The 12,609-nt window shown below is 37.5% G+C and overlaps 1 protein-coding gene across 1 annotated transcript; it reads left to right on the top strand.

Moving 5' to 3' along the window:
* The first annotated feature begins 819 nt into the window (after window positions 1-819).
* On the top strand, window positions 820-7,505 carry LOC145729547 (uncharacterized). The gene is made up of 2 exons (XM_081980350.1): window positions 820-981; window positions 6,999-7,505. The coding sequence occupies exons 1-2, from the start codon at window positions 835-837 to the stop codon at window positions 7,491-7,493; spliced, it is 642 nt and encodes a 213-aa protein (XP_081836476.1). The 5' UTR covers window positions 820-834; the 3' UTR covers window positions 7,494-7,505.
* Window positions 7,506-12,609: the final 5,104 nt, after the last annotated feature.

Below are 12,609 nucleotides of genomic sequence, written 5' to 3'. Positions count from 1 at the left end.
CGCTTCGATTCGCTGATCATCTGGACGGTCGGTGTTCTAGACTGGCGTCGGGTTGCCATGCATTGAGGGTAATCTCTGGCAATCTGGATTACCATGTAGCTAGGAGTGCATACAATGCACTTTGACTGCCATCTCCGCTACGGCATAGCTTTCTGGGGAGTTTGTTCTCGAAGCCGCTTCAATTCTGTGTTTCTCCTGCAGAAGCGAGCATTGAGGTGCTTGTGTCGTGTTGGATACAGGGCCTCATGTAGACCCCTCTTCATTGAACATGGTATCCTCACCTTGTGCTGCATTTTCATCTTAGAGACGATTTGTCTTGTCCGTGGCAAGTTTGGGGGTCAGTTGTCCGAGGGCTCCGGCTCGGTGACTCCCAGTAGATTCGTTTTGAGGCTTCCCATTCCTCATACGGAGAAAATTAAGTCGTCGCTTATTTACGGTGGCAAGAGACTTTTCAATAACTTTCTTCTCCACGTGAGAGGCCAGCCGTCTGCGCGTGGATTTAGGCGTGAGGCTGAGAGGTTTTCGCTTGACGGGGCGTACTATTCTCTGGACGAATTCTACTCCAGTTCTTGAGGCGCCTTGTTCTGCCATAAATTGACCAAGCACTGTTTGTGTTTTTGATCCTCTTTCTCCTCTCTTATACAGGGTAACTACCTTTTTGTTTTGTTTTTATTTTAATAATTGTAAGGTGTAATTATGTGTGATTCATATTGTATGTGTAGTGTAATAATTATGCATGTTCTTTTTTTGCTGTTTTTGTATGTGTTTTCAGGGCTTTGTCAATGACTTTAAGTTTCCGACAATAAAGCTACTTTTTTGATTGATTGATTGATTATGAAATGTCAAACACTACTGAATAGAAATGTCACTTCAGTTGACAGGAGGCAAATAATTGCGCAATCTGCAATTAAATCGCCACCACAAAAAGTACCTCTAAATGAATCACCATTTACAAAAAACGTGCAGAATTGCTTCGAAAACGTAAGTGTGTTATTTCAAAGTTTTAAACATACCTTTTTATTTAGTTTTTTACTTCTATGCCTTTACTATGTATGTTACACTATCTAGAAAACTCAGAATAAAAAAAATTGATTTCCAGCATTTTCTCTTAGCTCTCTTATTAGTTTTTTTCAAAGCTACATCTTTTACAGTTTTTGAGCCGATGACCACTGTTAGTGGAACACCTGGTACAGTGTGTTTCATTACAAGTATGATAACATTTAGATTCAGCTGTCATTTTTTTGTTTTTAAAGATATCAGAATAAAACCTAAACCACATTGCATAGTTAACTGACAAGTGTTTTTCTTATTTAAATAAAAAAACAATTTTACAAGATCTTAACTTTACTTCTGTTTTTTTTTTTAATGGAACACCCTGTATTATTGAATATTTGGATTCTACTAAAAAATCCAAGCTATCCTATATATCTATCTTCAAAACTTTTTTGCGAAAATGGCGTCTGTATAAGTTGGTCATATTAACATAATATAATAAATGAAAAACAAAGTAAATTTGCCTGGTAGTATTAAATAATTAGTTCTAAAAACAGGTAAAATTATTAAGGTAAAGTAAAATTCAGTGTGACAGAAAAATTCATCAATTTTACCAGTAAATTCCAATTTGACTAGCAAATTTGTGGGCCTAATTGAAATTTGCTTGATCATATTCCTGTCATGGCTGTCATTATTTTGAAAAGTTATAAATCTGAACCACTCACTTTTCAAGTGAAACTCCCAGGGATCAGAAGTAGTTCTTTATGAACATTTTTAATAGACAGCTCATTTGATTGGCTATACATTGACATATAAAACTCTACTAAAAATGGTGTAAATAAGCCAGCTATTGGAGATTGAACAAAAGAATGCAACAAAAAAGTCATACAAAAAAATAGTTAACATTGACGCCCTCTAGCGGCCAAACCGTCCAACCTATTAACCTAAGTTGAGATATTTTTAGAAAGCTCATTTCATTAGCTATTCCATTGACGTATAAAACTATACCAAAAGTAGTGTAATTAAGAGAGTTTTTGAGGATTAAACAAAAGAATACACCAAAAAAATTGGCGAACAAAAAAAAAAAACCAATCAACTTTTATACGTCAATGGAAAAGTTATTTCATTGGCTGTCCATAGACATATACAAAGAGTTACAAATACGCGTGTTTTCTACGGTTTAGTCACAGGGTGCAGCTGAAGCACTTTTTGCCTGGTTAAGGGCTAATTTGATTCTGAAAAATTAGGAAAACGGGGTTACATGACATACGTCGATGTAACGCTTAGACATTTCGTGAAAAACTGTTTTTGCAAATGATAATTTTCGGAAGGGTCAAATTTGCTAATGGGTTTTGCGTTATGTTGGCCACTTAGTGCAAGCGAAAATCGACCTTAATGATTTTATTTCTACAGTAGTTTTGCTGTGGCTTTAGATTTGACAATCATTGTCCTACGTTTGTGTCAAATAACAGAGTAACTAACTTACCTTAATTTTGAACAGAGAATCATTGAGAGAGAGTTTCATTTGAAAAACAAGACTTTTTGTTCTTTTTTAGAACTGGCCCATTTTTTGACCACTCTGTATTATATATTTTGACGTTTTTCTGCACCCATTTTTAGAACAAACCTTGTTGACTGAAAATATCAAATTTCACATAAAATCGTAAATATCTCAGAAACAAATACAAATAGGTATATAACATTAATACACAAAATATGTCTAGAATTTGGTTTAGAATCTAAAAATGCAAAAATATACAGGGTGTCCCATTTAAAATCAGCAGCAGTTGATATCTACTGCAGCTGAAATTGTTGCATGCAAATTTCCTTGTTTTTTCGTTTTTTAATAAAAAAACGTTTTTTAGACTCTCCAGTTGTGGTACCTAATTCAGAAAGTTATACAGGGTGTCGCACGACGAAAAACATCGATTGATATTGGAAAAAGTATAAATAGGAGAGTTTTGAAAATTAGGCAGGATACTGATGTGGGCATGCCCAATCTAACTAAAATATTTTCAAGATGGTTGCACTTCCGTTTATACCGGAAGTCGATCACAAATTTCTTATTTTAAATAGAACACCCTATATAGTGTCACAAGTAGATTTTCGTTAATTAATTTAATACTAACTACTACTAATACGTTAATTACTTAGTCAGCAAATAATCGAACCTTTTAGAACGGAAGCTAGCTAAGGTGTTGCAATCGCCAGGCAGCAATAAGTCATCAATTGTTCGGACAATGATCCAAGTGCTTAGACAAGCAATTAAGAAATTGAACTGACTAAGGGATCGCAATACCTTACAATAAATAGCCGAGAAATTTGGAAAGAAGGGTTAGTCAGAAATTATCCGCGAAACTAAACGGTTCGGTCGCGAAAGTGAAGGGAACTCTACCCTGACACTTACCCTCGGTCCAAAATGGTTTGTGCATTTATTATCATGTAAGTACGAACTTGTAATTTATAAATAAGCCAACTTGTGTCTGACAATGTGTATAACTTTACTAGTTTCTCTCTATGAATAAACGTTGTTGTTTTTGTTATCCAATCTTTGAGTTTAACTAGAGTACGACCCCAGCCTACACGTCCCCGCGTTACCACTAAAAATTAGATCGTGACAACTTGGTGGAGGCGCCGGGTATTTCTAAATGTAGGTCTTCATTACCTACATGCCGGGTATATCATAATTAGTATGTACAACTTTAAAGAAGAAAGTTTGAACTATGAAAAAATATACAGAGTTAGTAAATTGCATCAAACAAGCTAAGACAGGTTAGACGACATTAATAACAACGTTTGTCAAAAAAAAAAATGATTTTTTTGTTACAAGGGCTAGTGACTCAAATAAGATCTTTGAAATAAAAAATGCGTTCAATTTTTTGTTTGTTTTGTAACACTAGAATTTGCTAGATGGAAAATACTAACCGAAAGATTCCATTTTACAAAACAAGATTGGGTGGTCACGGGACCTCTTCAAGCCACTCGGTGAATGCCCCAGGCTAACTACTCACGGAGAGTGGTGTAGGTTAACAAGCTAAATTTCAATGGCGCCACCCACTTTGCACCGTCGTGTAGGGGTTGAGAAGAGCAGTAAACGAACGCTAAAGCGGGAAATCCCCAAACGCTAGACCAAATATCAGTAATGCAAAATACAAATCTTAAATAATACCACCAAGTACCCCGTTTTATGGCAAAGGCCTCTTCTTTATTTAAAAAAACAAAATTAACGACTGTCAAAAATTAAAAGTATACGGTTAATGTACTGAGTGACAATTCAGAACCTAACCTTAAAATGTCAAGTTTAAAAGCACAGCAATATGTACCACACGTTGTGTATGCTATTTGTAATCAAATCAGTTTACAAAAAGGGAGATTAAATGGTTATTTTAGTGATGGACTCAAAGTTGGGTATTTGGGAATACGGAACCTTAACTACGGTACAAGTCTGGATAGGTGAGTGTTAGACTGTGTTCACAGAAGGTTGGCAAAAGAAAAAGGCAACCCTCAATCAAACATTCTAGATCAAATTAGACAAACTTGTGCTTTCAAGCAGCACTGGACCCCAACTAAATGCATTTAGTGTGGGCTTACAAACCCAAAAATCTTAGTAAGCACACTCTCGCTGGTAATGGAGGATGTCAAAGTTCCTTACTACTACTATATATCGACTGCTTGTGCTCAATGGTGAATCAGAGACCAAGAAACTGTGTTTGCAGCCTGCAGATCTGCTTATGACTAGACTGACCTTATTTCAAGATTGCTAATACTCCCTGGACACTTCAGTTAATGCTGCACAGGCAGGCCTAATGTGTCAATTAATCAGGACAGCTTAAACTCTCAACAAGGGCTGATTGCAAGTGTAAGTGCTGGTGTTCGTTGAGTTGGTGATCGATTGTGTCAAGTGCTGTTTTCCTTGTGGAGCACCAGAGGTAAAAGTGGGAAAGGAAAAAGCCTAGAAAACATGTTCTAGTTACAATGACCGTTAAGCACGCTAGGATTGACAATAGCAACCTACATTAAGTGAGTATTTATAAGCACAATTGCAACTTAAACTTACCCGAGTTGTTGATGGGCTTTTCCTGGCAATACAAAATAGGAATTTACCAAAGTCTTTTCTTTAAATCCCCAAGAAGGTATTTCAGAAACTTAATTCTATATTTTTAAAGACTGATGAACCTACTTTGATTTGAAAAATCCGCTCAAGCGTTAATGGTTAGTGTCCACCATGTGGAATCAAAACCCAAAAAGAAAATGGCAGTTTGCCTAAACTAGATTCTAGACCATTCTTAAGTTAAGCTGCAATTGGTCAAAATAGACACCTGTAATAAAACTATTTTACCATTGGTCGTTAATTTGAACTCTAAATATGACAGAATACAAAACCACAAAATCAATACTTCAATGATGAAATTAAAGTTTTATGATAGTACTATCTTTAATGTTAGATTACTTTAGAAGAAGTGAAACATTTTGCTTACTTGCTCAGATAGTGTATGATTTAGTTAAAAAAAAAACAGCCGGCCTACTGTAAATTGCAGTAGAATAGCAAAATGTAAGTACCCCCCCAAAATCAAAGAAAACAAACCTTTTGCCAAAAAAAAACCCGTAACAGTTTGTTAAGAAAACTAGCGAATATGAAACAAAAGAAATAATCGAACTGGTATAAACACCTGATAACGTAGCTTAGTTTTGTATAATAAAAGTGACACATAGGGTTTGTTCTTACAAGCGACCTGTTAAAACGAAATAAAGGTTTCTTATTATGTTGCGACTTCAGCTATTACGTTGTGTACTTATGAGTGTTAGGTGCGCATTACCCCTAAAATGGGATGAAAGTACCCCTAGATTGGGATGAATTTACCCCGTGCAACGGGATGATGTATAATTATTTTGATGATGTCGCAGCGTGTTTAAATAATACAGAAATGTCTGTATTGGTAGAAGTACATTTATTTTAAATGGCACATAGCAATTCTGTTTGCTGTATGTGTAAATAAGGGCCGTAAAAGAATTTTATAAGAACAAACCCAATGTTAAAGTTGAAAACAAGAAAAAGAAAGACTAATATAAACATGTTTACAAAAAGCTCGTTTCTTGTCTCTTTTAATCAGATGAAAATTATTACGCAATTGTGAAAAAGGTGTATAAAACAACTACATTTGTCTAAACTTTCATGTATCGAAGATTCCTAATACTGACAGCAATCGGTTATGCGTTACTTTGGAAGTTTTCTTATTGGTTGTATTTATTATTCACTTTAAATCGATTATTTCTTGTATTTTTACGTTTCCTCAAAGCACATTACACTCACATTTCAATGAATGAATAGATTTGATCAACTTTTTAGTATAACTAAATTATTTTTATCTTAAATAAACTGTCAGACTAAGTTCGGCTCGGACGAGGGTACGTCGAGGGGTACGTGTAACACGAGGCAAAACGATCAGCCACCAAGGTAAAATAAGGTAGTAGTAGCGTCAAACTTAGTAACTGCCGCAAGAGCAGACAAAAAAGGGGAAACATCCTCTGAATATCTACATGATGATGACTAAGATGGGCGAAAATAAAAGCTCTACAGAATCAAAAATTTTTACGCTCGAATTAAAAGAAAATAAAGAATTACGCTCACTGTCCCAAGGCGAAACAGTATTAGCCCAAATAGAGTGTACTAAAGTACGCAAGTGATTTTCCTTAGTAAGGGAAAAAAGAAAAAATGATACATGTATCTACAATTAATTCTTCTCCTATGCTGCAAGCGGATCACGATAAAAAAATAAAAAAAAAATTGAGAAAAATGGTCACGTGACCATGACATCTACTATTACTGAGGTGTGACGTTTGTCAAAACTGTGAACTGTCAAATGTCACCAGTCACATTAGAGTTTTTGGAAAATCATTTACGCAGGGCGTCAATTAAAAAATGGTCACGTGGCTGTCAATTAAGCTGAGTTAAAACTGTGTGTTGTCATTGTGTCACCTGTCAAATGTAATTTGTTTTTTTCAAGGAAAATGGCGACCTGGAAGACGTTAAACTGATCGACTTTCAAATGGCGAGAGAAACTACTCCGGTGCACGATTTGTCCTACTTTTTCTACTCCTCCGCATCAAAAACTGATCTGGATCATTTGGAGCAGTACCTCACCTTATACCACACCAGCCTCACCGGCATTTTAAAGTCGTTAGGCCTCAATTCCACTGAAATCTTTCCGTACCAAGCCTTAGTCGACGATTGGAAACGTCACGCTTTACTGGGAGTGATTCTGTCAATTTTCATTCTACAAATGAAACTTCTGGACAAATCCAAGTACGCCGAATATTTGACAGATGACAGCTTGGAAATGTCAGAGGCGACTGTCAAATTTTGGCAAGAACTGATGCGTCAAGTGTACGAGAGTGACAGTTACAAGACGCGCACGCGTGACATTTTGACGCACGCCTACGAGTTTGGTGTGTTAAGCGAAGATAAATATGTCAAAAAACATACTGAAGTGTCAATATAGACATTAAACCAACTTGGTTTTTATTGTTGCACTTAAATGGGACTCTGTATACACTAATTTGACAGCAAGTATCCTTCCCTGTTTTCAACTGTTTCTCCGGCCTTGTCATTATACCTCACAATCGTCACTTTACTGGCAGACAGTTGACAAGTTTGACAGCTGTCAATTGTCAAAAACCTGCAAAACAATGAAAAACTGTCAAAATCCCTTAAAGCGGTAAAAATACAAAACTGTCTTGGAAACTGATACACTCATTTTGACTTATGCTGCTTCAATTTAATAGCTCCATGAATTGTATTTTTGACATATGTGAGGTTTTACAATTAGTAATTTTGACAGATGCAACGTTTGACAGTCTGTTTCCAACGTAAATTAGTCTGCCGTAAATGTGTCAACTGTCAAGATCCCTTCCATAAAGCGATAAAAGTACAATACTTTCTTGGCAACTAAAACACGCTGTAAGAGTTGCGCTGATTCCATTTTATAGCTCTATGGGTGGTATTTTTGAGATATGTGACATTTGACAGTCTGTCTCAGATACAGATTAGTTTGTCGTAATTGTGTCAACTGTCAAAATCCGTGTCATAAAACCATAAAACTATAAAACTCCTTTGAAAACTAACACACGCATTTTGAATAACGCCGACTCCATTTTCTAGCTCTACAATTAGTAATTTTGACAGATGTGACGTTTGACAGTCTGTTTCAGACACAAATTAGTCTGTCGTGAATGTGACAATTATCAAAATCCCTTCCATAAAGCGATAAAAATACAAAACTTTCTTGGAAACAAAAACACGCTGTTAGAGTTGCGCTGATTTCATTCTATATTTTTGACATATGTGACATTTGACAGTGTGTCTCAGATATAGATTAGTTCGTCGTAATAGTGTCAACTGTCAAAATCCGTGTCATAAAACCATAAAACTTTTTGGAAAACTAACACACGCATTTTGAATTACGCCGACTCCATTTTATAGCCCTACGATTAGTAATTTTGACAGATGTGACGTTTGACAGTCTGTTTCAGACATAAATTAGTTTGTCGTAAATGTGTCAACTGTCAAAATCCCTTCCATAAAGCGATAAAAGTACAAAACTTTCTTGGAAACAAAAACACGCTGTTAGAGTTGCGCTGATGCCATTTTATAGCTCTATGAATGGTATTTTTGACATATGTGACATTTGACAGTCTGTCTCAGATGCAGATTAGTTTGTCGCAATTGTGTCAACTGTCAAAAGCCGTGTCATAAAACCATAAAACTATAAAACTTCTTTGAAAACTAATACACGCATTTTGAGTTACGCTGACTCTATTTTATACCTCTACGATACTCGGTTTTGACAATTTACTATAAAAAGTCAAGGAAGGAAGATAGTCCAGAATACAAGGTTTCGAAAAATGGGGCTACTTCAATAGTTTGAACCGTTTGGTCGCTAGAGAGCGTCAAAGTTAAGCTTTGCAGACCAGAGTTGTAGTTTTGACTACTTTTGCTTTGCCCCTGAATAACTCGAATATGTGACGTGTTACGTCGAAAAATCATAGAAGGTAAAAGATACTCTAGATTATGAGATTTCCAAAAAAATATGACCGCTAGAGGGCGGCAAACTTCAGCTCTTTGATTGATTAGAAGATTAAATTAACGGTTGTCACGTAACCCTAATTTTTTCTTGGAAAATTGAACAAAATCGCGACAAGTCACGTGATTTTAAAATTTTTGCAAAAATGGAACACATTTACGAAATGCCGACAAGCCACGTGACCATAAAAATTTGGGTAACAATGTAAAATTTTAAAAATGGCCGATGGAGTCACGTGATATTGACAATTTTCAAAAAATTGAGTTAGAAAGTACAAATAGAATATGAAATTAGAAAGTACTAAATGAGTTAGAAAGAACAAATGGCGTTCCCTAATTTAGGAACAGCTCCATAAATGCCGCATCATTCGGTAAAGACCGACCTGATTGGTTAAAAATAGTGAGGTTTTGTTTTTTGTTTATCAATCCCAATCCTCTGACCGGTTTCTACTTTCTACTCTTTTTAGTATATGTTTTTAAGAGTTGTCATTTGTTTCAAGGAAATTTGCACCAGATGATAGTTCAGACTGTGAGGTTTCGAAAAATGGGTCCATAAGTGTCAATAGCTTGGATCGTTTGGCCGCTAGAGGACGTCCAATTTAAAAGCTTTGCTGAAAAAAACAGTGAGGGTGACCACTTCAGCTTTAATTCTTAATAACTCAGTTATTTGAAAAGTTAAAAAGTCAAGGAAAGTAAATGGAAGTCAGGATTCTGAGGTTTTCAAAATATGGCTACTTGACTTAATTACCATAACCGTTTGGCCACTAGAGGGCGTTTAAGTTAAGCTTTGGTGAAGAAAACAGTGAGAGTAAACAATTTTGCTTCAATCCTTAATAACTCGACTCTTATTTGAAAAGTTACGTCAAAAAGTCAACGAATGTAAAAAAGAGCTCAGATTCTGAGGTTTCCAAAAATATGGCAAATTGACTCAATAACTGACACCGTTTGGCCTCTAGAGGGCGCCGCAAAGTTTAGCTTTGCTCATGAAAACAGTGTGTGACCACTGTTGCTTTAATCCTCAATAACTCAGACTCATACACTCATAGATTTGAGTACAGATGAGATGTGGCACAACAGCTACATTATTATTATTATTATGTTTGCTTTATTGTCCAAAAAATCAAGTTCCTCCTGACAAAGCCAAATTAAACACTACCTACATAATATTACAATCATACAGCTTATTAAAGACTGCCTTACCGCCATAGATTATTGAAGTTTTAACCTGAGTAGTTCTAGGTATTGGTAGTGAGACAGAATACTCGTCGCTCTGGTTGCCCTCAGCGGGGTGTGGCACATATATCCTCGCAAAACTTTTTATGTATCAGGCAGGCAGTCTCTAGTATAAAAATACCAGTTAGAGTAAGAAACTTTAATCTTGTAAAAGGGTTCCTACAAGATTCTCTATGGCCAGCCTCCGAGACATATTGAACGGCTCTTTTCTGCAGCACAAACACTGATTCGAGAAGCCGCCCAGAACAGCTACCCCAAAAACAGATGCCATACCGGAGATGCGACTCCATTAGCCCAAAATATGCACTTCTGCTTATGCTCTCACTATCAAGCTCTCTGGCTATCACTCTAAGGGCATAGCAGCCCTATGAAAGCTTTCTGTTCAAGGCGTTGATGTGGCTAACAAATTTCAGATTTTCGTCAATGCAGATGCCGAGAAATCGGTACTCTGTCAAAGATGAGATCATCTGTCCAGACAGTTGTACCACAAAAGAACACTTAAGTTCATTACGCCCGTCTTACCAAGGTTAAGTCGAAGGCCATTTGCGGAACACCATTTGCCCACCAAATTCAGATCATCCTCAATAACACGCTTAAGAGCAACCAAATCCGTCCCACTCCAAAGAATGGTGGCATCGTCGGCAAAAAGCGTAAATTTCCCCTAATATCCAGAGAGCATAGAGTGAGTGAGTGAGTGTGCAACGTGGGGGGGCTCCTGCCCTTGAAAAACGTATAATATCCTCCTGTTACGTCTCGCCAGTAACGTAGCTACAGCAGCCCAGTGTCCTTTATAAAAGCCACCAGGTTGCTGGGGCATAAGTCCTTTATGTCCCTAGGCAACACCATTGGCTGTCCCAGTATGCGCATTCGCGCGTAAGAGGACTGCTCATAAGGACATGTCCCGAAGTTTCTTCATATTCTAAGCATCCCCTACATTCGGGATCCTCAGCAACACCCATCAAATACTGATGTCGTCTAAGGTGACAATGACCGGTCAATAAGCCTGTCACCGTTCTTAAATTTCTTCTGTCGAGTCCCAGTAGTTGTTCAATTTTCAAAGCACTGGGGCCACCTATGAGTTCCTTGACCTGTCTCATGCCCGAGGTGGCAACCCAGCGACAGTGAAACAATTGCCTGGCCAAGGCCCCCATGGATGGGCGTCACTTGTGCGCCCAATCTAGCCAACCGGTCGGCCTCCTCATTGCCAGGAACATCGAATGTCCTGGAACCCAGATGAGGCGGATGTTATTTTCCAACAAGAGTGTCTCGAGGATTGTTTTACATTCCAGCACCAGCTGGAAGCTTACCTTCTCGGCACTGAGTGCTTGGATGACTACCCTGCTCTCTGAGCAGATAGTGATATTCTGTCCAATTAGGGGACTGAACAATAGTTCCAGCCCGCAGGACAAGATTGCAAATACAGGGACAAGATTGCAAGACAGTGGCAAGCCCGAGAGTTTTTGTATCGGAGACATATCACTGCGCATGAGAAGAATCGGACACCGCAAAGAGAGCATAGAACGTTTATAAATATGAGAAACAAAATAGGCCCCAGCACAAAACCCTGTGGCACTCCCAAAGTATTAGGCAACATGCCAGAAACTCTATCCCCGCAGTACACCCTCTGGGTTTGACCGCTAAGATAGGATGCAAACCAAGTACGAGCCACCCCTCTGAAGCCGTAACCCTCCAATTTGTAGAGCAGAGTCTCACCATCGAAGCAATCAAAGGCTCTGGAAAGGTTACAAAACACGGCCGACGTAGACTCGCCCTCATTGAGAGAAAGGAACAAGGATTCCAAAAACGAGAAAATTATCTTCCACCTTTTTGCTATCATAGCAGCAATCAACACAATACTGTCTTCTTTCGACGATATGGAAAACTGTTTTTCTTACGGAGGTCTGCTGATGAATTCGCGCTATGCAACTTTCGTACGTATTTTTATTTTTTAAACTGAGAAGACTGCTTCCAGGCAGGACGTCGTTTGATGTGAAATCCCACTAAGCTTTTCACCCCTGAATATACATATTGCAAAGTGGCATTTAACTAGTATTTCAATCTATCGTATAAGAGAATGCGCGACGAAGCGCAATAATCAATGTAGGCGCCATGGAAGAACGCTATTCGAATTTTGCGTTCGTATTTACAACAATTTTGTATTCGCTTATGATGCTCAATAAATATTGTTCTATTCTATATTATCAGACAAAATCTAATGTTTGGAAAATTTAGATGTTTAAAGACCTGAAAGACTGAACTTCTTCTAGTTACGAAAAGGCAAATACCCAACTATGTGCACCAAA

Source organism: Ips typographus, linkage group LG5 (genome assembly GCF_016097725.1).
Source record: "Ips typographus isolate SLU linkage group LG5, UJ_Ityp_2.0, whole genome shotgun sequence".
NCBI classification, from domain to species: domain Eukaryota; kingdom Metazoa; phylum Arthropoda; class Insecta; order Coleoptera; family Curculionidae; genus Ips; species Ips typographus.
This window is presented reverse-complemented; position numbering and strand designations above follow the sequence as displayed.

Bases quoted from the DNA above. Each gene is read 5' to 3' on its own strand.
- LOC145729547 (XM_081980350.1), top strand. From the start codon at position 835: ATGAAATGTCAAACACTACTGAATAGAAATGTCACTTCAGTTGACAGG. The intron at 982-6,998 runs GTAAGTGTGTTA...GTTTTTTTCAAG, and splicing joins TGCAGAATTGCTTCGAAAAC to GAAAATGGCGACCTGGAAGA.